The sequence below is a fragment of the Scyliorhinus torazame genome, unplaced genomic scaffold, assembly GCF_047496885.1.
Source record: "Scyliorhinus torazame isolate Kashiwa2021f unplaced genomic scaffold, sScyTor2.1 scaffold_598, whole genome shotgun sequence".
Taxonomy (NCBI): Eukaryota; Metazoa; Chordata; class Chondrichthyes; order Carcharhiniformes; family Scyliorhinidae; genus Scyliorhinus; species Scyliorhinus torazame.
Genome location: NW_027308325.1, coordinates 65,924 through 87,468, shown reverse-complemented (window position 1 = coordinate 87,468; position 21,545 = coordinate 65,924). Strand labels below are relative to the sequence as shown.

Below are 21,545 nucleotides of genomic sequence, written 5' to 3'. Positions count from 1 at the left end.
CAACAGAACCTCCTCGAGACAAGGTTTCCAGGCAACCGGCTGACGGCCAGAGCGAGAAGCCAATCGGTGATCTCCCCCTGCCCACGACTGCGCATGTCCAAGGGAGAGGGGAGGATGCGCATGTGTAAAGGGTAGCCCGCCTTCTGACCTTTTACCTGAGGTATTGACCAATGGCAAGAGTTGGAGGACCAGAAGGATGGTCCTCCAGCTAATCAGCTCGGGCTTTGTGTGACTGCTCGATTGAACTTCAAAAGGACGCAAACTTACTCCCGTCTCCAACATCTGTGAGTAAAACATTTTCTTTTCTCCCTCTTTCCATTTCGTTTCTCATTCTCACCTTCAATTGGTCACTTGCAGCAACTGAAGGGAAAGGAAGTGAATCCAGGGAGGGTGCAGACTCTGGAAAGCTTGGCCCAGGTCTCTCTCTCTTAAAGACATTGACATCCTTTGCTCCCTCAGCTTGACACATTTATTTGTCGAGATCTTCTCAGAAGCCCAAATACGACATTCATGAACCCTGCCGCTGCCCAGCTTGTAATATAATTAGGAGCCAATTTAGCTCAGCTGGTTAGTGATGCAGAGCGAGGTCAGACTGGTCCTCCCTCATGATTGTCAGAAGGAGGGCAGCACGGTAATGCAGTGATTAGCACTGCTGTGTGTGGAGTTTGCACATTCTCCCCGTGTTTGTGTGGGTTTCACCCCCACAACCCAAAGATATGCAGGGGAGGTGGATTGGCCAAGCTAACTTGTCCCTAAATTAGAAAAAATGAATTGGGTACTCTAAATTTAAAAAATAAATTGATTGTTGGAAGGATGCCCTCCAGCTTTCTCACCAAAACTTTAGATAGCAGTTTCAAGTCAACATTCAAAAGATAGATTGGCTGATAAGAGATGCGCTCCCTCGATCCTTGTCCGCTTCAGAATCAAACAGACATAAGCCTCAGAAAGAGTCAATGGCAGCATACTTGAGTCAAAGTGATAATACAAACCCACAAATAGTTCCAACAGTAAACCTCAAATCCCCTATAAAACCCACACCCACAGCCATGTGGTCCCAGCGCTTTACCTGGCTGAAGCTCCTCCATGGTCTTTGACATCGCTTCCCTAGAAAGAGTAGCATTAAGAGCCTCATGCTGGCTTTCTGAGGCTTCCGGGAGATTCAAGGAAAATAAATAATGCTCCACACTGCCAATACATCACCAGACTGCTCAGACTTGTATAATCCTGCATAGAAATCCCGAAATTCCTGTTTATTTCCTCCGTCTTCGTGACCCTTTTCCCTTTGCCAAGCCGCACAGAGAAATTCGCTCCAAAGTCGGCCTTTGTATTTGCTCGGGTTACTCCCAAACTCGTACAACTTCTGCCTCGCAATCTTTCAACTTTTCTCAACCTGCTGAGTAAATAGGGAGTCTTGCTACGTTAACCTCCTTCAGCAATAGCTTACTCGGGCCTCCTTATAATTCTCCTCGGCCTTTGCCAAACAAACCTCCAGACAGCGCTGGTTCTCCAACACCTGCACCTCTTATTTGCAGTGTAAGAAGTATTCATCCACCCGCCCCCCCCCCCCCCCCCCCCCGCGCCGCCCCCCCCCCCCCCCCATGAGTGAAAACATCGCCCAGTGTCTTATTAACCCATGTCCACAAAGTCCTCAGTTCGGCACCAGCCCTTCTCTCTTGGCGAAGTCCATCGCATCCTCGGGCTCCTCAAAGCAATGGTGCCGTCCCTCGTGTGTGATCCACAGGCGAGCCGGATACAGCAGCCCAAACTTCACCTGCTTCTTAAACAGAATCTCTTTGACTTGCCTGTAGCCTGCCCTTCTTCTGGCCACCTCCATGCTCAGGTCCTGGTATATGCGCATGACACTGTTATTCCAATGGCAGCTCCGCGTGCGCTTAGCCCACTGTCGCACCCGCTCCTTGTCCAGGAACCTGTGAAACCGGGCCACCATCGCTCGGGGGAAGGGGGGCGCCTCTCGCGGCTGCCTCGCCAGCGCCCTGTCCACCTCCACCGGGCGCGGGAAGACATCATCTCCCAACAGCTTCTGGAACATGCCCGCCACATCGCGGCACCGTCTCCCTCAGCCCCCTCCGGGAGACCAACGATTCTCAAATTCTGCTGATGCGACCTATTTTCCAGGTCCTCTACCTTCTCCAGAAGCCTTTTTTGTTGGTCCTTCAGCCTCTCCATCTCCGCTTCCACCACCGTTTTGGTTATCTTCCTGCTCCTCCAGCGCCTTTTCCAACTTCTGGATCGTACGATCCTGGGCATCCAGCCTATGCTCAAGCCCTCGATGTCCTTCTGAATCAGGTCTAAACTGTTCCGCTGCAAAACAGTAAAGCACTCTTGAATGACCTTCAACAGATGCTCCGTCGTTGGCTGGGCTGTCTGCACCGCGGTCCGGACGCCGGCCATATTGTCCTCAGCAGCAGCTTGTACACTGCCCTTCTTTGCCCACTTCAACTGTTTGCGATTCTTTCTGCTTCTTAATTCCATACACCTGTGTCTGGAGTCAGTGCCTGAGTGCCTATGCCTTCCAAACTAGCACTCAAAAGTACAAAAAAGTCAGGGAAAAAGTCCGACTGGATTGAGAGCCACCAAGTGTGCGACTTACTCCTCCTTAGCCGCCACCGGAACCTCCACCTAACCATTTTTGAACACTAAGGGCAATTTATCATGGTCAATCCTCCTAACCTGCACATCTTTGCAGTGTGGGAGGAAACCGGAGCACCCGTACGAAACCTACGCTGACGCGGGGAGAACGTGCAGATTTCCACAGACAGTGACCGAAGCCGGAATCGAACCTGGGACCCTGGAGATGTGAAGCAACGGTGCTAACCACTGGGCTACCAGGCTGCCCATCTAGAATGCCTGAAAGACGTGCGTTTGGTGAATTGAACATTCTGAATTCTCCTTCTGTGTACCCTAACAGGCGCCGGATGTGGTGACTAGGGGAGTTTCACAGTAACTTCATTGCAGTGTTTTTTTAAAAATATAGATTACCCAATTCATCTTTTAAAATTAAGGGGCAATTTAGCGTGTTCAATCCACCTACCCTGCACAACTGTGGGTTGTGTGGACAAAACCCAGGCAAACACAGAGAGAATGTGCAAACTCCACACGGACAGTGACCCAGATCCAGAATCTAACCTGGGACCTTGGCGCCGTGAGGCGGCAGAGCTAACCACTGCGTCACCGTACCGCCCCATTGCAGTGTTAATGTAAGCCGACTTGTGACAATAAAGATTATTATTTAAAAATTTTAGGGTACCCAATTCATTTTTTTCCCCAATTAAGGGGCAATTTTGCGTGGCCAATCCACCTAGTTTGCACATCTTTTTGGTTGTGGGGACAAAACCATCACAAACACGGGGAGAATGTGCAAACTCCACACAGTGTCCCAAAGCCGGAATCGAACCTGGGACCTCGGTGCTGTGAGGCCGCAGTGCTAACCCACTGCGCCACTGTGCTGCCCCCGATTATTATTAAGAGGGAGTAGCCTCTCCAACTCTACTTTACCTTTCCATTTCTTTTCTCATTCTGAGGGGACTTTGGTGACTCGCAGTAACTGAAGTGAAAGGAAGTTCGTATGTTGCACACATTTTGAGTTTGGTATTATAGACATATTCCTGTCTGGCAGCCTGCATGGAGATTTTCAGGCCTCTGTCCAGGACAGGAAGCAGTGAGCATGGATCTGTGAATCAGCCTGAAGCAGCACCTTTCGAGATTTGGGAGGATTAGAGAAGATAAATATTACATACTGTAGAGTGAGAATGGAGGGAGAGTGTGTTGGGTGGAAATTTACAGCTTTTGGAGAATGAGAAAGGAAAGAATGTTTTATAGAAACTAGAATTGTCTGTTCTCAACTTGCATCTTACAGGATATTAGATGAAGATTTGCAGAAAAAAACAAACATCACTTCAGGATTTGGAAGAGTCACTTGGTTTATCGGGACCGGAATACGGTACACGTGACAATAAACAAATCCAATCCAATCCGGAGAACCATCACAGCAAAAGACACCTCTGGGGTTAAGGGTTGCCAGTCAGGCAAAGGAACACAATGGCAGTAAACACAGGAATGAAGAATCACATTGGGCTGGTTCCAGGAGAATTGAGTGACAATTTCTGCAACGTAACCATGGAGTGTGATTATTGATCGTGTTAAAGTAAAAGTAAGAAGTCTCACAACACCACGTTAAAAGTCCAACAGGTTTGTTTCGAATCACTAACTTTCAGAGCACAGCTCCTTCCTCAGGTGAATGAAGAGGTGGGTTCCAGAAACATATAGATAGATAAAGTCAATGATGCAAGACGATACTGTTGAATGAGAGTCTTTGCAGGTAATTAAGTCTTTACAGGTCCAGACAGAGCAACTGGAGAGAGGGATAATCACAGGTTAAAGAGGTGTGAATTGTCTCAAGCCAGGAGAGTCGATAGGATTTTGCAACCCAACAATGCAGAATCGCCAAGCAGAAACTTGTAGCTAGGTTCCGCACACATGAGTACAGCCTCAACCAAGACCTTGGATTCATGTCGCATTACATTCACCCCCCACCATCTGGCCTGGGCTTGCGAAATCCTACCAACTGTCCTGGCTTGAGACAATTCACACCTCTTTAACCTGCTCCATCTGGACCTGTAAAGTACATTTATTATTATTTCTAGTCTTTTAATATTGTACTGCAACCATGTTATATATTTTCAGTAATCTCTTATCTCAGAGGGTTGTTAATCTCCGGAATTTGTTTCCCCCAGGGTCCAGTGGAGTCTGGGAGTCATTGAATATATTCAAGAATAAGCTAGACAGAATTATTTGTTTTATCATACGTGCCCAGTCTTTTTTTCAATTAAGGGTCCCTCTCCCTTGGACATGTGCAGTTCCAGACCACCCACCCATCTGGGATAAAGCAGTTTCTCCAGCATGGGAGGATTGTGGGAGCTGCGTCCGCCATTACTTGTCCGGAGCAGTCTCCAACCTCCTGAGACTCGGATGAAAAGTGAGGGGGTGGACATTGACACCAACCTGACACAAAGTATATGTGGGTAGTCACTGGATTTGATTGTGACCCCCCCCCCCCCTCCCTCCCTCACCAAAACATAATTTTTTCATTTAAGGTACCCAATTCATGTTTTTTCCAATTAAGGGCCAATTTAGAATGGCCAATCCACCAACCCTGCACATCTTTGGGTTGTGGGGATGAGACCCACACAGACACGGAGAGACTGTGCAAACTCCAAACGCAGTGTCCTGGGGCCGGGATCGAACCTGGGTCCTTGGCGCCGTGAAGTTAGACAGAATTCTGATTGACGAGGGAGTTGAGGGGCACGGGGAACAGGTAGGAAAATGGACTGAAAGTTAAGATGAGGAGCGAATTCTTCACTCCAGGATGTGGTGAAGCTTTGGAATTCTCTGCTCCAGAGGACTGTGGAGCCTCAATTCATCAAGTATTTTCCAGATCGAGTTGATAGGTTTCGAGATGTTGAAGTCACTACGGGAAATGGTGCTGAGCTAGATCGGCCATTGAGCTTATTACAGGGTTGAGCAAATTCAATGGGCCAAATGGTCAACTGCAGTGCCTATTTGTACTGGAAGCTCATTGGCGCATTCACACTTGGCTGAGACCATTCAGCTGCTCTCTTTGTGGGAAAGGATTCAATCAGTCATTCACCCTGCAGACACACCAGTGAGTTCACACTGGGGAGAGACCGTTCACCTGCTTTCGGTGTGGGAATGGATTCACTCAATTATCCAGCCTGCAGAGGCACCAGTGGGTTCACACTGGGGAGGCCATTCATCTGCTCTCACTGTGGGAAGGGATTCTGTGAATCATCCACACTGCGGAGGCACCAGCGAGTTCACGCTGGGGAGAAGCCGTTCACCTGCTCTCAGTGTGAGAAGGGATTCTGTGCTTTCTCGAACTTGCTGAGACACCAACATGGTCACAATTGATTACAGGGGTTGGATTCTGTTGTTATTGTTTCTGCTCTCAATTACATCCAGGACTGCATTGTGTTCATTCTGTCAGTTGGTCAATGGGGAGGGTCGGAGGGTTTCTTTCTGCTGGACTGGCCTTCTCATGACTGATGCTCTTGAGCCTTGTGGCAAATTTCATAAGGATCACAGAGTGAAAGGGTGTTTGGAAGGTAGATGACAGATAGTTCCTGTTTCTGTTTGGAACCCCAATGCATGCAGTTCAGATGAAGATAGGCTATGGTGGTTACATGGTTCTGTCTCAGAAGGAAACTGTCAAGCTATGAGGGGCAAGTTGATTGGGAACATACAATAAAATGTGTAATGAAACACAGGCAATCGCATTTAAGGAATTATCACATATTTACATAAAATATAGATTCCTTTAAGAAACAAAAATCCAACAGGAAAAGTGACGCAACCGTGACTATCAAGAAACATTAAAGATTCCATTAGGTCAAAGGAAGAGGCTCATTGATAGATTACAGATTTATTGCTTCACTGATTTATTGGTACCTTGAAGAATCAATGCAGTATAATTCTTAAATTCAGTATACATACAGGCAGAAATTGTTTCAGATAAAAATATGAGAATTGCTGTACAGCAACTTAATATGTGTCAGAATCTAACACAGTTTCAAGAAAAGTTGCATAAAAGCCCTCGTCATGAATAAAACATTGTTCTACAAATACATCTAGCAATGAAAACGTATCGCAGCCTCAGCAACAGAAACATTTACAAAATGTAGCAAAGCCTTAGCAACAAGCAAGGTTAATGCAGAACGCCTTATCTTCAGAGGATTGGTACACGTGGCGGGAGCATGTAGACATTTAATTAACTTGATAGACATTAATGAATCTTCAGTAAAGACCAATGCCTGGATAACAAATCATGCTCCAAGTGACAGAGTTTTCTGATTAAATCAGGAAGCCTCAGCTGAGAATTTGAAACCAATAAGGGGTTAGACCATTGATAAGAATTTCTTTAAGAATAGTTTCATGACTAAAGTTTGTTCTATATTCATGCTTTAAGAAATTCTGAACCATCTATTGATTTCCTAATATTTTCTTATTTCATAGAATTAACAGTGCAGAAGGAGTCCATTCGGCCCATCGAGTCTGCACCGGCTCTTGGAAAGAGCACCCTACCCAAGGTCAACACCTTCACCCTATCCCCATAATCCAGTAACCCCACCCAACACTAAGGGCAATTTTGGACACTAAGGGCAATTTATCCTGGCCAATCCACCTAACCTGCACATCTTTGGACTGTGGGAGGAAACCGGAGCATCCGAAGGAAACCCACGCAGACACGGGGAGGATGTGCAGACTCCGCACAGACAGTGGCCCAAGCCGGAATTGAACCTGGGACCCTGGAGCGGCGAAGCAATTGTGCTATCCACAATGCTACCGTGTTTCCCCAATGTTTTTGTTTAACTCTCTTTGTTATGTTTTGACGTATTATTTGATCTGAATTTTGAATTATTTTTATGTAAGAGAATTGAGGTGGATAATTAGCAATAAAGTTGTATTTTTGGACACCTCCAATCAACCAGATCTTGGGCTCATTTTTGAAGATAAAATAAGAGATCTTATCACTCATATAGTTGCCAAAATAAGTGTAACCCTGAGGATTGGAAACTTGTTTTAGTATTTACAAAGGAGGATCAAGAAACTCATAAAGAGAAAATAGAAGACGAGAGCAAACTGGCTAGAAACATAAAAAAACGATTGGAAAAGTTCCTATAAAATGTGAAAAGGAAAAGATTCGCAAAGACCAATGTGGGTCCATTCCAGGCAGAGACAGAAGGGTTTATGATGGGGAATAAGGAAATTTCAGCGAAACTAAACAATGTGTGTCTGTCTTCACAGAGGAAGATACAGAAATTGTCCTAAAACACTAGAGAACCAAGGGACCAGTGAGCACGAGGAACTGAAAGAGATTAGTATTAGTGAGAAAGTAATACTGGAGAAATTAATGTGGTTGAAAGTTAATAAATCCCCAAAAGCTGATGCTCTCCATCCCAGAGTGTTGAAAGAGGCGGCTGGAGAGATAGTGGGTACATTGGTGATCATCTTTCAAAATTCTATAGATTCTGGAATGGTTCCTGCAGATTGGAAGGTAGTAAATGTAACCACACTATTTAAGGAGTGAGAGAGAAAACGGGGAACCACAGACCCATTAGCTTGACATCAGTTGGAGGTAAAATGCTACAATCTATTATATAGGATGTGATAACATACAAATTAGGAGCTGGAGTAGGCCACTCGGCCCCTCGAGCCTGCTCCACCATTTAATAAGTTGATCTGATTGTAACCTCAATTCCACATTCCCCCCGATAACCATTCACCCCCTTGCTTATCAAGAATCTATTCAACTCATTCTTCAAAATATTCAAAGACTCTGCTTCCACTGCCCTTTGAGGAAGAGAGTTCCAAAGACTCCCAACTCTGAGAGAAAAAAGTTCTCCTCTGCCTTAAATAGGCAAGTTGTTACTTTTAAAGTGACTCCAATTTCTAGATTCTCCCACAAGAGGAAACATCCTTTCCACATCCACCCTGTCAAGGCCCCTCAGGATCTGATACGGTTCAATCAAGTCACCTAAACTCCATCGGACACAAGCCCAGCCTGTCCAATCATTCCTCATAAGACCAGCCTCCAATTCCAGGTACGAGTCCAGTAAACCTTCTCTGAACTGCTTCCAACACATTTACATCCTTCCTTAAATGAGAGCAAGACTATACACAGTGCTCCAGATGTGGACTCATCAATGTCCTGTATAACTGAAGCACAACCTCCCTACTTTTGTATTCAATTCCCTTTTTGTGATTCATGCTCTTGGACACCCAGATACCTCGGAGTCTCAGAGCTCTACAATCTCTCACTATTCAGATCAGAAACTGTTTTATTCTTCTGGCAACATGGACAATTTCTCATTTTCTCACATTATTCTCCATTTGGCAGATCTTTTCCCACTCACATAACCTACCTCTATCCTTTGTAGTCTCCTTATGTCCTCTTCACAGTTTACTTTCCTACCGATCTTTATACCATTGGAGCATCAGAGCAGGAGTTGGCCATTCAGCCCATCGATCCTGCGCCGCCATTCAATGCGATCATGGCTGATCATCCATTTCATGGTAGCACACTGGTTAGCACAGTTGCTTCACAGCTCCCGGGTCCCAGGTCCGATTCCCGGCTTGGGTTACTATCTGTGCGGAGTTTGCACTTTCTCCAGGTGTCTGAGTGGGTTTCCTCCCACAGTCCAAAGATGTGCAGGTTAGGTGAATTGGCCATGCTAAAATGCCCTTAATGTCCAAAAAGGTTGGGTGGGGTTACTGGGTTACGGCGATAGGGTGGGGGTGTGGACTTTGGTCGGGTGCTCTTTCCAAGGGCCGGTGCAGACTCAATGGGCCAAATGGCCTCCTTCTGCCCTGTAAATACTATGATCCTATGATTCAATGTCTTTTTCCCCACACTATCTCCATATCCATATGGGTTATTGATATTTAGAAATCTGTCAGTTGCGTGGCACGGTTGCCCAGTGGTTAGCACTGTTGCCTCACGGCACCAAGAACCTGCGTTCGATCCTGGCCCTGGGTCACTGTCCATGTGGAGTTTGCACATTCTCCTAGTGCCTTGTGGGTCTCAGATCCACAACCGAACTTGATGTGCAGCATTGGTGAATTGGCCACGCTCCACTGCCCCTTAATTAGAAGAAAATAATTTATTAAACAAAAAAAAAAGAAATCTGTCAGTCTCTGCTTGAAACACACTCAGTGACTGAGCTTCCACAGCCCTCTGGGGTAGAGAATTCCAAAGATTCACAACCCGAGGAGTAAAGAAATGTCTCCTCAGAGACCCGTCCTAAGTGGCTTCTCCCTTAGTTTGAAATTGTGTCCCCTGGTTCCAGACTCTCCAACCAGGGGAAACCTCTCACCTGCACCCACCCTGTCTATTCCTTTGTGGATTTTGTAAGTTTCAATGAAATCCCCTCTCATTCCTTGGAACTCTAGAGAAAAGAGGCCTAGTTTCCCCAATCTGCTTTCATAGGACAGTCCTGCCATACCCGGGACAAGTCTGGTCAAACTTTGTTGCTGTTCCTCTGTGGCAATACCTTTCCTAAGTAAAACTGCACACATTACTCCAGCTGTGGTCTAAGCATTTCATAATGATCGATGTCATTGAGGCACGTTGCCTGGTTCTTCTTTGGCACCGGTATGATGGTGGTCTTCTTGAAGCAGGTGGGAACCTCAGAACGGAGGAGGGAAAGGTTGAGGATGTCCGCACATGATCTGGGTGCATGGCAGGGACTCCCGTCAGGACCTGTCGCTTTCCGAGGCTTCACTTTCAAGAAGGCCAATCTGACTTTGGAGGCTGTGACGGTGGGCATGGGCGTGTCCAAGGCTGCTGGGGCAGGTGACAAAGGTTTGTTGGTTTCCTGCTCGAAATAAGCATAGAATGCATTGCGTTTGTTGGGAAGGGGAAGCACTGTTGCTAAAGATTCTACTCGGCTTTGCTTTTTAGCGCATTATGTTGTTTACGCCTTGCCACAATCGATGAGAGTCCATGATTCTCGCTTAGTCTGGACAACTCTTCTGTTGTCTCTTGGTATCCCTGTTGGCTTTGCAGAGGTTGTACCTAGATTTTTTTGTACAGGTCAGGGTTGCCTGACTTGAACGCCTCAGACCAGTCACTCTCCCGATTAAGCCATGGTTTCTGGTTGGGTAACGTACGTACTACCTTCTTTGACACACAATCTTCTACACACTTGCTGATGAAGCCTGTGATGGTGCTGGCATACTCGTTTCGGCTAACTGCCGAGTTCTTGAATATGGACCAGTCACGTAGGAGCTCTTTTGCCTCAGACCAGCATTTGCACAACCTTCTTAACCGGATTTTCCCGTTCAAGTTTCTGCTTGTACGCCGAGAGAAGGAGCGCCATCTTGTGGTCCGATTTTCCGAAGTGCGGTCAGGGGATGGATCATCAGGCGCCCTTGATGTTTGTGTGGCAATGGTCAAGGATGTTGGGGCCCCTGTCGGGACAGGAGATGTGTTGGTGGAATTTTGGCAGTACACTCTTGAGGTTGGCCTGGTTGATGTCCCCAGCCACGATGAACAAGGCCTCCGGGTATTCTGTTTCATTGTTATTTATAGCGGTTACAATTCATCAAGCGCCTTCTTCACTTCCGCCTGGGGTGGGATGTAGACCGCCGTGATGATGGCAGAAGTGAACTCCATGGAAGGCCGTATGGATGGCACTTCACAGTCAGGTATTCCAGGTCCAGGGATCAGTAGTTCCCCAGGGTCGCCACATCCGAGCACCAGGTGTTGACGAGGAGACAAATCCCTCCACCCACTCCAGGTTCAGTCCTGGATGTGATTAACAGCAGGAATAACAGCAGAATCTAACCCATCATCACTTGTGAACCCTTTGGTGTCTCAGCGTGTTGGACGACTGAGTGAATCCCTCCCCAGTGAGAGCAGGTGAATGGCTTCTTTCCAGTGTGAACTCGCTGATGTCTCCGCAATGTGGATGATGTTTGAAACCTCTTTGTCGCAGTGAGAGGAGCTGAGCGGTCTCTCCTCAGTGTGAATGCACTGGTGTTCCATCAGTACCCAAGAGCTTTGAAACCCACTCCCACAGTCGGAGCATTTAAAAGGGTCTCTCATTGGTGTGAGTGACGTTGTGGCTCAGCAAGTGATGACCGAGTGAATCTTTTCCCAGTCGGCGAGGTGAACGGGCTCTCCCCAGTGTGACCTCGCTGGTGTCTCCGCAAGTTGGATGAGGTACTAAAGCTCTTTGTGCAATGAGAGCAGCTGAACGGTCTCTCCTCAGAGTGAAAGCGCTGGTGGGACATCAGTAGCTGAGAGCTTTTGAAACCCCTCTTGCAGTCAGAGCATTTAAAGGGCCTGCTCTTGGTGTGATTGACATTGTGTTTCAGCAGGTGGGATGAATGAGCAAATCCCTTATCACACACAGTGCAGATGAACGGCTTCTCCCCGGTGTGAACTCTCTGGTGACTCTGCAGGTCGGACAACTGAAAGAATCCCTTCCCACAGTCAGAGCAGGTGAATGGCATCTTCCCGGTGTGAACTCGTTCGTGCCTCCGCAGGTGGCCAATGTTAGTGAATCTCTTTTCACACTGAGAGCAGGTGAAAGGCCTCTCTCCAGTGTGAACTCGTTCGTGTTTCCGCAGGTTGCCAATATAATTGAATCTCTTTTCACACTGAGAGCAGGTGAAAGGCCTCTCTCCAGTGTGAACTCGTTCGTGTCTCCGCAGGTGGCCAATGTTAGTGAATCCCTTTTCACACTGAGAGCAGGTGAATGGCCTCTCCCCAGTGTGAACTCGTTCGTGTTGCCGCAGGCTGCCAATGACATTGAATCTCTTTTCACACTGAGAGCAGGTGAAAGGCCTCTCTCCAGTGTGAACTCGTTCGTGTTTCCGCAGGTTGCCAATATAATTGAATCTCTTTTCACACTGAGGGCAGGTGAAAGGCCTCTCCCCAGTGTGAACTCGTTCGTGTTGCCGCAGGTTGCCAATGTGAGTGAATCCCTTTTCACACTGAGGGCAGGTGAAAGGCCTCTCTCCAGTGTGAACTCGTTCGTGTGTCCGCAGGCTGCTAATGTCAGTGAATCCCTTTTCACACTGAGGGCAGGTGAAAGGCCTCTCTCCAGTGTGAACTCGTTCGTGTTTCCGCAGGTTGCCCATTTCAGTGAATCCCTTTTCACACTGAGAGCAGGTGAAAGGCCTCTCTCCAGTGTGACTGCGTTGATGACTTTCCAGCTCGCACGGGGCTCTGAATCCCTTCCCACAATCCTCACATTTCCATGGTTTCTCCATGGTCCGGGTGATCTTGCGTCTCACCACGTTGGATGATCAGTTGAAGACTCGGCCACACACAGAACACATGTACAGTCTCTCCCTTCTGTGAATGGTGTAGTATTTGTTCAGGCTGTGTCACTGGTTAAAGTTCTTTCCACAGTCAGTGCTCTGTAACAGTCTCACACGGGTGTGTGTGTGTGTCTCAGTGCTTTTCCAGACACACTGATGTTTAAAATCTCTTGAAGCAGACAGAATAGACAAACATTTCTCCTACTAGATTCAAAGGCCAATGATCCCAAGAATTGAGTGACTCAGTCAGTTCTTGACGTGATATTTAGTTTGAGAGCTCGGCCTCAAACTCCTCTTGTTCGAACTTCCTGCAAACAGATTTTACAACAGTAATCATTGTTAGTACAGGATAGAAACTCAGAACAGACAATTCTAGTTTCTATCGAACATTCTTTCCTCTCTCTTTCCCTGAAATGCTCTAAATCTCAATCCCACACACTCTCCCTCCATTCTCACTCTGCTGTAGCTAATATTCCCCCTCCCAATTCTCCTGAAGGTGCCGATTCAGGCTGATTGACAAATCCAAGCTCACTGCTTCCTACCCTGGACAGAGAGACCTATATTCACTTACTTTCCCTCCCAATTTTCCTGAAGGTGCTGATCAACAAATCTAAACTCACTAAAACCTGTACAAGAGTAGAGAATCTCCATATAAATACATTTACTGATTAGAGATAGGGAAATTCTGAGGAAGAACTTTATTTAGTCATGGAGTGGTCATGACAGGGAACTCACTGCCCACAAGCGTTGTGGAAGTCGAGATGATCAATAATTCAAAATAATATATGAAGAAAATAAGCTTTCAGGGGAACAGGGATATCGAGGGGGAATGGCACTGACTGGATTGCTGTACAGAGAGTCGGCATTGACTTGAGTTCCCAAATGGATTCCATAAGTGCTGCAATGACTGTATCACTGGAAATATATAATGTAGGTAGAACTAATAATACATGTATTTCATTACAGAACCATCAATAATATATCTAATACATTCTATATAACACTAGATATATCTCTGTGCAATATAACATTTTTTTAAATTCATTTACGGGATGTGGGAGTCGCTGGTTCAGCCAGCATTTATTGCCCATCCCTAGTTGCCCTTCAGAAGGTGGTGATGAGTTGCCTTCTTGAACCGCTGCAGTCCTTGAGTTGTAGGTACACACCCTGTGCTGTCAGGGAAGGAGTTACAGGATGTCGCCCCAGCAACAATGAAGGAAGGGCGATATATTTCCAAGTCTGTCTGGTGAGTGACTTGGAGGAGAACCTCCAGGTAGTGGGGTTCTCAACTATCTGCTGCTCTTGGCCTTCTAGATAGTAGTGGTTGTGGGTTTGGAAGGTGCTGTCGGAGGAACCTTGGTGAGTTACTGCAGTGTATCTTGTAGATGGTATACACGGCTGCCACTGTTCGTCGGTGGTGGAGTGTTTGAATATTCATGGAATGTGGAGCAGTCAAGCGGGCTGCTTTGTTCTGGATGGTGTAGAGCAGCATGTTGGAGCTGCACTCAACCAGGCAAGTAGTGATTATTCTGTTACATGCCTGACTTGTGCCTTGTAGATGGTGGAGAGGCTTTGGGGGTCAGGAGGTGCGTTAGCCGCTGTAGCCTTTGGCCTGCCCTGGTGGCCACCATATTAATATGGCTAGTCCAGTTCAGTTTCTGATCAATGATAACCCTCAGGATGTTGGTTGTGGAGGATTCACCAATGCTAATGTCAAGAGGCAGTGGTTAGATCCTCCTTGGTAGGAGATGGTCGTTGCCTGGCACTTGTGAAGCACAAATGTGATTTGCCACTTATCAGCCAACATCTGGATACTGTGCAGGACATGCTGCATTTGGACATGGACTGCTTCATTATCTGGAGTCATGAATGGTGCTAAAGATTGTGCAGTCATCCACAAACATCCCCACTTCTGGCCTTATGATGAAAGGTAGGTCATTGATGAAGCAGCTAAAGATGGTTGGGCCTAGGAGTGTGCCCTGAGGAACTCCTGCAGCTGAGATGATTGACCTCCAACCACTACAACCATCTTTTTTTGTGCCAGGTATGACTCCAACCAGTGGAGAGTTTCCCCCGATTCCCACTGACTCCAGTTTAGCTGGGGCTCCTTGATGCCATAGTCGGTCAAATGCTGCCCTGATACCAAGGGCAGTCACTCTCACCTCTGGCATTCACCTCTTTTGTCCATGATTGAACCAAGGCTGGAATGAGGACAGGAGCTGAGTGACCCTGGTGGAACCCAAACTGAGCGTCCGTGAGCAGGTTTTGCTGAGTAAGTACCACTTGATAGCGCTGTTAATGACCCCTTCCATCACTTTGCTGATGGTGGAGAGTATTCCGACAGGAAAGTAATTGGTTTGGTTTGTCCTGTTTACTGTTCCCTTTAATGTCAGCCATCTCCTGGGGAAACCAGCCCTTTAAATGTGAACATTAGGAAAGAGACCATCATTTTAGCCAGACAAATAAATGTGTCAAGCTGAGGGAGCAAAGGATGTCAATGTCTTTCAGAGAGAGAGACCTGGGCCAAGCTTTTCAGAGTCTGCACCCTCCCTGGATTGACTTCCTTTCCCTTCAGTTGCTGCAAGTGACCAATTGAAGGTGAGAATGAGACAAGAAATGGACAGGGGGAGAAAAGAAAGTGTTTTACTCACAGATGTTGGAGACAGGAGGACATTTCAGTCTGTGTGAAGCCCAATCTCCTTTCACATAAAGCCCGCGCTGATTGGAGGACCAGCGTCCTTCCGGTCCTAATTCTATCCATTAGCCAACACCTCACAGGAAGGTCAGGGGCTGGGCTTTCCTCCACACATGCGCAGCTTCCCCTCACCCTTGGACATGCGCAGTACCTGATCACCCGCCCGTGCGGCGGATAGAGCGGGTTCCCCAGCGCGGGGGATTGTGGGAGCTAAGGCCGACACTGTCCAAACTCCTGGGGTGAAAAGTGGAGGAGGCTTGGGCGGTTGTGTGCGAGCTTGGTGTCCGCCCCCGGGCCGATTCGAAAGGCAGGCCGCCTCTGGGAGCTTCCTGGATGGGGTGAAACAGCAACTCGGCGCCCATTGCTCCTGGTCCCTGAGGGAAGGGGAGAAGACCGGTTTCGGAGTACTGCGACCAGTCGTGTTTCAAGTCAGCGGTTGAGCTGCGGAGACGCTGCTTCGGACTGCGAGGTTTGCTGTCGGCGGTTTTGAGTTCGCCCAATGGAGGACGAAGGAATGGAGGAAGGATGGCAGCTGGATAGGCTGCTGGAAGCGGCGGGTCGGAACCAGGAGTGGATACCCGATGGGCGGCCCGCGGCCTGCAGCCCGGGGTGGGTTGCTGCCGTTCCTGGGGTCTCCGGGGGTTCGGCCCCCCTGGACGCCCTGTGGGCGGTTGGGACTGACTCTGGGACTTTCCTCCCCGTTGTCGACTGTTGCCAACATTGGAGTGACTCTGGCTGCTGCCATTGGAGGACTTTGAGGACATGTTGTTCCTCGTGAAATTTCGGCAAGAGCGCCGGTGCTGTGTTATGGAACTTGCAAAATTAATGGACTTTTTCTGCAGACTTTTTCTATGTATAATGAGGGATTTGCTTTCTTGTTTTCCTTGCTTTTGTTTTATTTAGTAGCCTGTAACATTTAACACATTTCGGTCCTCCGGAATGGTATTTAGTAATTGTGGTGGAACGCTGGTTAGTGCAGAACTGCTCTCCCTCCGAATGGTCCTGTGCCCTCGGGCGGGTCCAGGAGAGGGGAACCCTCTCTCCTCCGCCGCGCCCGGGTCTGGCTCTCCGGGGGGTCTGTGCTCTCAGCCAAGGGGGGGCCTTTCCCCCGGGGTGTCGGCGGCAGGGCGGGGCGAACGGGGGTGGGTGAGCAGGGATTAGTGTTCGGTGATGGATTCTACCCCGTTAAACCATTTCTGGGGTAAATTAAGGCCTGGTGCCTGGTGATTGGGTTTTGATATGATACTGTTAAAAAGAATTGAGGCCCTGTGGGTCATATTTGTAACTGGAGCGGCCGTATTGTATCGGGGCCTTGTGCCTCGCGACTGCTTGTCTTTTGTGTTTAGAGTCGTTACCTTGAAACGTGCCTGTGTCGTGTGTTGTACTTTTGGGTTTTATTTCTCTTTTCTTTACTTTATTTTGGAGTGGTCGTATGGTTTCGGGGCCTTGTGCCTCGCGACTGCTTGTGTATGTGTTTGGAGGTTGATGCCTCGATGTAATTGTGCTTTGTGTCTCCTTGTTTCTTTTTACTTTTAAAACAGTCGTTTGGTTTCATGGCCTTGTGCCTTACGACTGTTCGAGTTATGAACCTGTTTGATTGTTACCTGAACTACACGTAGGGCCTGTGCCTTGCGGCTGGTTGTGATAAATGACTGGTTAATTGGTATTTGGAAATGTATCTCGGCCCTGCGCTTTGCAGCTGTTTGTGTTCAATGACTGTTACAACGTTGTCGTGAAATGTAATTGGGCCTGGCGCCTCGCAGCTGTTTTGTGGTCAGTGATCGTTTAATCGTTAATGTGAAGTGTAATTGGGCCTTGTGCCTTGCAGCTGTTTCGTGTTCAGTGACTGTTGAATCGTTAATGTGAAGTGTAATTGGGCCTTGTGCCCTGTAAATGAGTCTGTGTTGAAAATTGTGACGACATTAAAAGAGGTACTCACAGATGTTGGAGACACAGGAGGATGTTTCAGTCTGTGTGAAGCCCAATCTCCTTTCACATAAAGCCCGCGCTGATTGGAGGACCAGCGTCCTTCTGGTCCTAACTCTATCCATTAGCCAACACCTCACAGGAAGGTCAGGGCTGGGCTTTCCTCCACACATGTGCAGCTTCCCCTCACCCTTGGACATGCGCAGTACCTGATCACCCGCCCGTGCGGCGGATAGAGCGGGTTCCCCAGCGTGGGGGATTGTGGGAGCTACGCCGACACTGTCCAAACTCCTGGGGTGAAAAGTGGAGGAGGCTTGGGCGGTTGTGTGCGAGCTTGGTGTCCGCCCCCGGGCCGATTCGAAAGGCAGGCCGCCTCTGGGAGCTTCCTGGATGGGGTAAAACAGCAACTCGGCGCCCATTGCTCCTGGTCCCCGAGGGAAGGGGAGAAGACCGGTTTCGGAGTACTGCGACCACTCGTGTTTCAAGTCAGCGTTTGAGCTGCGGAGACGCTGCTTCGGACTGCGAGGTTTGCTGTCGGCGGGTTTGAGTTCGCCCAATGGAGGACGAAGGAATGGAGGAAGGATGGCAGCTGGATAGGCTGCTGGAAGCGGCGGGTCGGAACCGGGAGTGGATACCCGATGGGCGGCCCGCGGCCTGCAGCCCGGGGTGGGTTGCTGCCGTCCCTGGGGTCTCCGGGGGTTCGGCCCCCCCTGGACACCCTGTGGGCGGTTGGGACTGACTCTGGGACTTTCCTCCCTGTTGTCGACTGTTGCCAACATTGGAGCGACTCTGGCCGCTGCCATTGGAGGACTTTGAGGACATGTTGTTCCTTGTGAAATTTCGGCTGGAGCGCTGGGGTCATGATGTGGAACGTGCAAAATTAATGGACTCTTTTTTTTTTATGGACTTTTCTATGAGTACTAAGGGATGTTGTTTTCATGTTTTCTTTGCCTTCGTTTTCTTTAGCAGCCTCTGACATTCAACTCATTTCGGGTTTCCTTGAAATGGTAATTAGTAATTGTGGTGGAACGCTAGTTGGTGCGAAACTGCTCTCCCTCCTAATGGTCCCGAGCCTTTGGGCGGGGTCCAGGAGGGAGGAACCCTCTCTCCTCCGCCGCGCCCGGGTCTGGCTCTCCGGTGGTCTGTGCTCTTAGCGAGGAGGGGCCTTTCCCCCGGGGTGTCGGCTGCAGGGCGGGGTGAACGGGGGTGGGTGAGCGGGGATTAGTGTTCGGTGATTGATTCTATCCTGTTAAATCTTTTCTGGGGTGAATTGAGGCCTGGTGCCTGATGATTGGGTTTGATATGACACTGTTAAAATGTATCGAGGCCCTGTGGGTCATATTTGTTTCCGAAGCGGCCGTATTGTATCAGGGCCTTGTGCCTCGCAACTGCTTGTCTTATGTGTTTAGAGGCCGTTACCTCGAAATGTACTCGTGTCTTGTGTTTTTTTTGTTCCTTTTTTCTTTGGAATGGTCGTTTGGTTTCGAGGCCTTGTGCCTCACGACTGTTCGTGTGATGTGACTGTTCGATTGTTACTTGAACTATGTGTAGGGCCTGTCCCTTGTGGCTGGTTGTGATAAGTGACTGGTTAATTGGTATCTGGAAACGTATTTCGGCCCTGTGCCTTGCAGCTATTTGTGTTCAATGACTGTTCCAACGTTATTGTGAAATGTAATTGTGCCTTGCAGCTGTTTTGTGTTAAGTGACTGTTTAATCATCAATTTGAAGTGTAATGAGGCCTGGAGCCTTGTAAATTGGTTCCTGTAATAATTGTGACGACAATAAAAGAGTTACTCACAGATGTTGGAGACACAGGAGGAAGGTTCAGTCTGTGACGTCCAAGCTCCATTCACACAAAGCCCGCGCGGATTGCCTTGGAGGACCAGAGTCCTTCCGGTCATCCAACCATTCCCATTGGTCAACGCCTCAGCAGGAAGGTCAAGGGTGAACTTTCCCTCGCACATGCGCAATCTCTGCTCTCCCTCGGACATGCTCAGTCCCGGGGTGGGGAGAGGGGAATCACCGAGAGACTTCTTGTTCTGGCCGCAGCCGGTTGCCTGGAAACCTTGTCTCGAGGAGGGGGAACAATGAGTGAGGCGGAGGAAAGTTGTTGACCAATGGGAAGAGTTGGTGAACCGGAAGGACTCTTCCACCATCCACTTAGTTTCCCGTTTTCTGAATGCGGAAGCTGGACAATGAGCAAAACTGGGGCCTCACACAGACTGAAAACTTGTTTTTGTCTCCAACATTTGTGAGTAAAACACTTTCTTTTCTCCCCCTTTCCATTTATTTTCTCATTCTCACCTTCAATTGGTCACTTGTAGCAACTGAAGGGAAAGGAAGTGAATCCAGGGAGGGTGCAGACTCGGCAAAGCTTGGCCCAGGTCTCTCTCTCTCTCTCTCTCAAAGACATTGACATCCTTTGCTCCCTCAGCTTCACACATTTATTTGTCTGGCTAAAAGGATGGTCTCTTTCCTAATATTCACAATAAAGGGCTAGTTTCTCCAGGTGAATGCTAACATTTAAGGGGACAGTAAATTAATACCAGACAGAGGCATGTCTTATATGGTACACATCAGGTATATTATTTATGGTTCTGCGATAAAGTGCAATCCAGTCATCTCTTCCCTTGGAGGGTTATTAGTCTCTGGATTTCTCTTCCACAGGGACCAGTGGGGTGTGGAGTCATTGAATATATTCACAGATGAGTTGGACAGATTTTTAATAAATTTTGTTTTAAATCATTTTTAAACAATTAATGCAACAGAGTAACAGAAAAAATCGTGGCAAATGGGTACAGAGCGGAACAAGAGATATTGCCAACATACATCCAAGCAACACATTGCAGAATTAATTTGGAACAGGATATTTGAGGGAGCAGAGCCTCGAGATGAAATGCCAGATCAATTGAAGAACCAGTTTACAGGTTAAAGTCGTGAGTGGGGAAAGAGGGTAAGATTATATAACAATTCAGTTTGTAAACCCCAAAATATTACAAGCAGACTAACAGCATAATCAAATTAAAATGAATAACACAACACGGATAACATAGAACTATAGTGCAGAAGGCCATTCGCCCCTTCAAGTCTGCACGGAGTCTCAGAAAAAGCATTTCACTGAGGCCCATTCCCCATCCTATCCTCGTAACCCGTTGCATTGATCATGGTCAACCCACCTAACCTACACATCTTGGACACAAAGGGGCAAATTAGCGTGACCAATCCACTTTCACTGCACATTTTGGACAGTGGGAGGAAACTGGAGCACCCGGAGGAAACACACGAAGACACGAGGAGAATATGCAAACTCCACACAGACAGCCACCCAAGGCTGGGATTGAACCTGGGCCCCTGGCGCTGAGGTAGCAGCACTAATCACTGTGCCCTACTCCCGGCCTAAGTTGAATTGAATTCACTCATGGAAAGCCCAGGAGGAGCAAGTCAGTCAAATGTAGGAGTCCCATCCTTTACCCAATGCATAAGACTCAGAATGAATCACGGACATTAAAAATTGCATGGAGATGCATTCCCATAATCAGCCTCTGCTGGTTTTGGATCGAGAGAGAACTGACTGGTCTGCTTCTGTATTGAGCCAGATGAATGTTGGCTCCATCCTAACCCAATCCCTTATGAACCTAAGACGAGAGGCCAATTGATGAAGCCTGATTTTCGGAAGACCATACCCTCCCTTATCTTGGTGATTGGAGCTGAACAAACATTTTGTTCCAGGTAGAGTTATAGATGTTTACAGCATGGAACCAGGCCCTTCGGCCCAGCTTGTCCATGCCGCCCAGTTTCTATCACTAAGCTAGTCCCACTTGCCAGCATTTGGCCCATATCCTTCTACCCACCCTGCCCATGTAACTTCTAACTGCTTGTTAAAGGACAAATTTGTACCCGCCTCTACACTGCCTCTGGCAGCCTATTCCAGAAGTTCACCACCCTCGGTGTGAAGAATTTTCCCCTTTGGTCTCTTTTGTATCTCTCTCCTCTCACCTTAAACCTATGTCCTCTAGTTCTAGACTCCTCTACCTCAGGGAAAAAATGTTGGCTATCT

At 47.9% G+C, this 21,545-nt stretch overlaps 1 protein-coding gene, 1 long non-coding RNA gene and 1 pseudogene across 2 annotated transcripts; 2 read left to right on the top strand and 1 right to left on the bottom strand.

The window, feature by feature from the left end:
• The window catches only part of LOC140406548 (uncharacterized), a 57,192-nt pseudogene that overhangs the window by 31,276 nt on the left and 4,371 nt on the right, over window positions 1-21,545 (top strand).
• LOC140406549 (uncharacterized) lies at window positions 14-7,518 on the top strand. Its single transcript, XR_011939201.1, has 3 exons — window positions 14-284; window positions 3,878-4,209; window positions 7,051-7,518. It is a non-coding gene; the product is annotated as an uncharacterized lncRNA (long non-coding RNA).
• Window positions 6,445-19,629, bottom strand: LOC140406542 (uncharacterized). The gene is made up of 2 exons (XM_072494544.1): window positions 19,287-19,629; window positions 6,445-13,175 (listed from the first exon to the last, which is right to left on the bottom strand). Exon 2 carries the CDS (start codon window positions 12,814-12,816, stop codon window positions 11,641-11,643), a length of 1,176 nt encoding a protein of 391 aa, XP_072350645.1. The 5' UTR covers window positions 12,817-13,175; window positions 19,287-19,629; the 3' UTR covers window positions 6,445-11,640.

What these genes read in the sequence shown, in the direction of transcription:
- LOC140406542 (XM_072494544.1), bottom strand. Translation starts at nt 12,816, where the DNA reads ATGGAGAAACCATGGAAATGTGAGGATTGTGGGAAGGGATTCAGAGCC.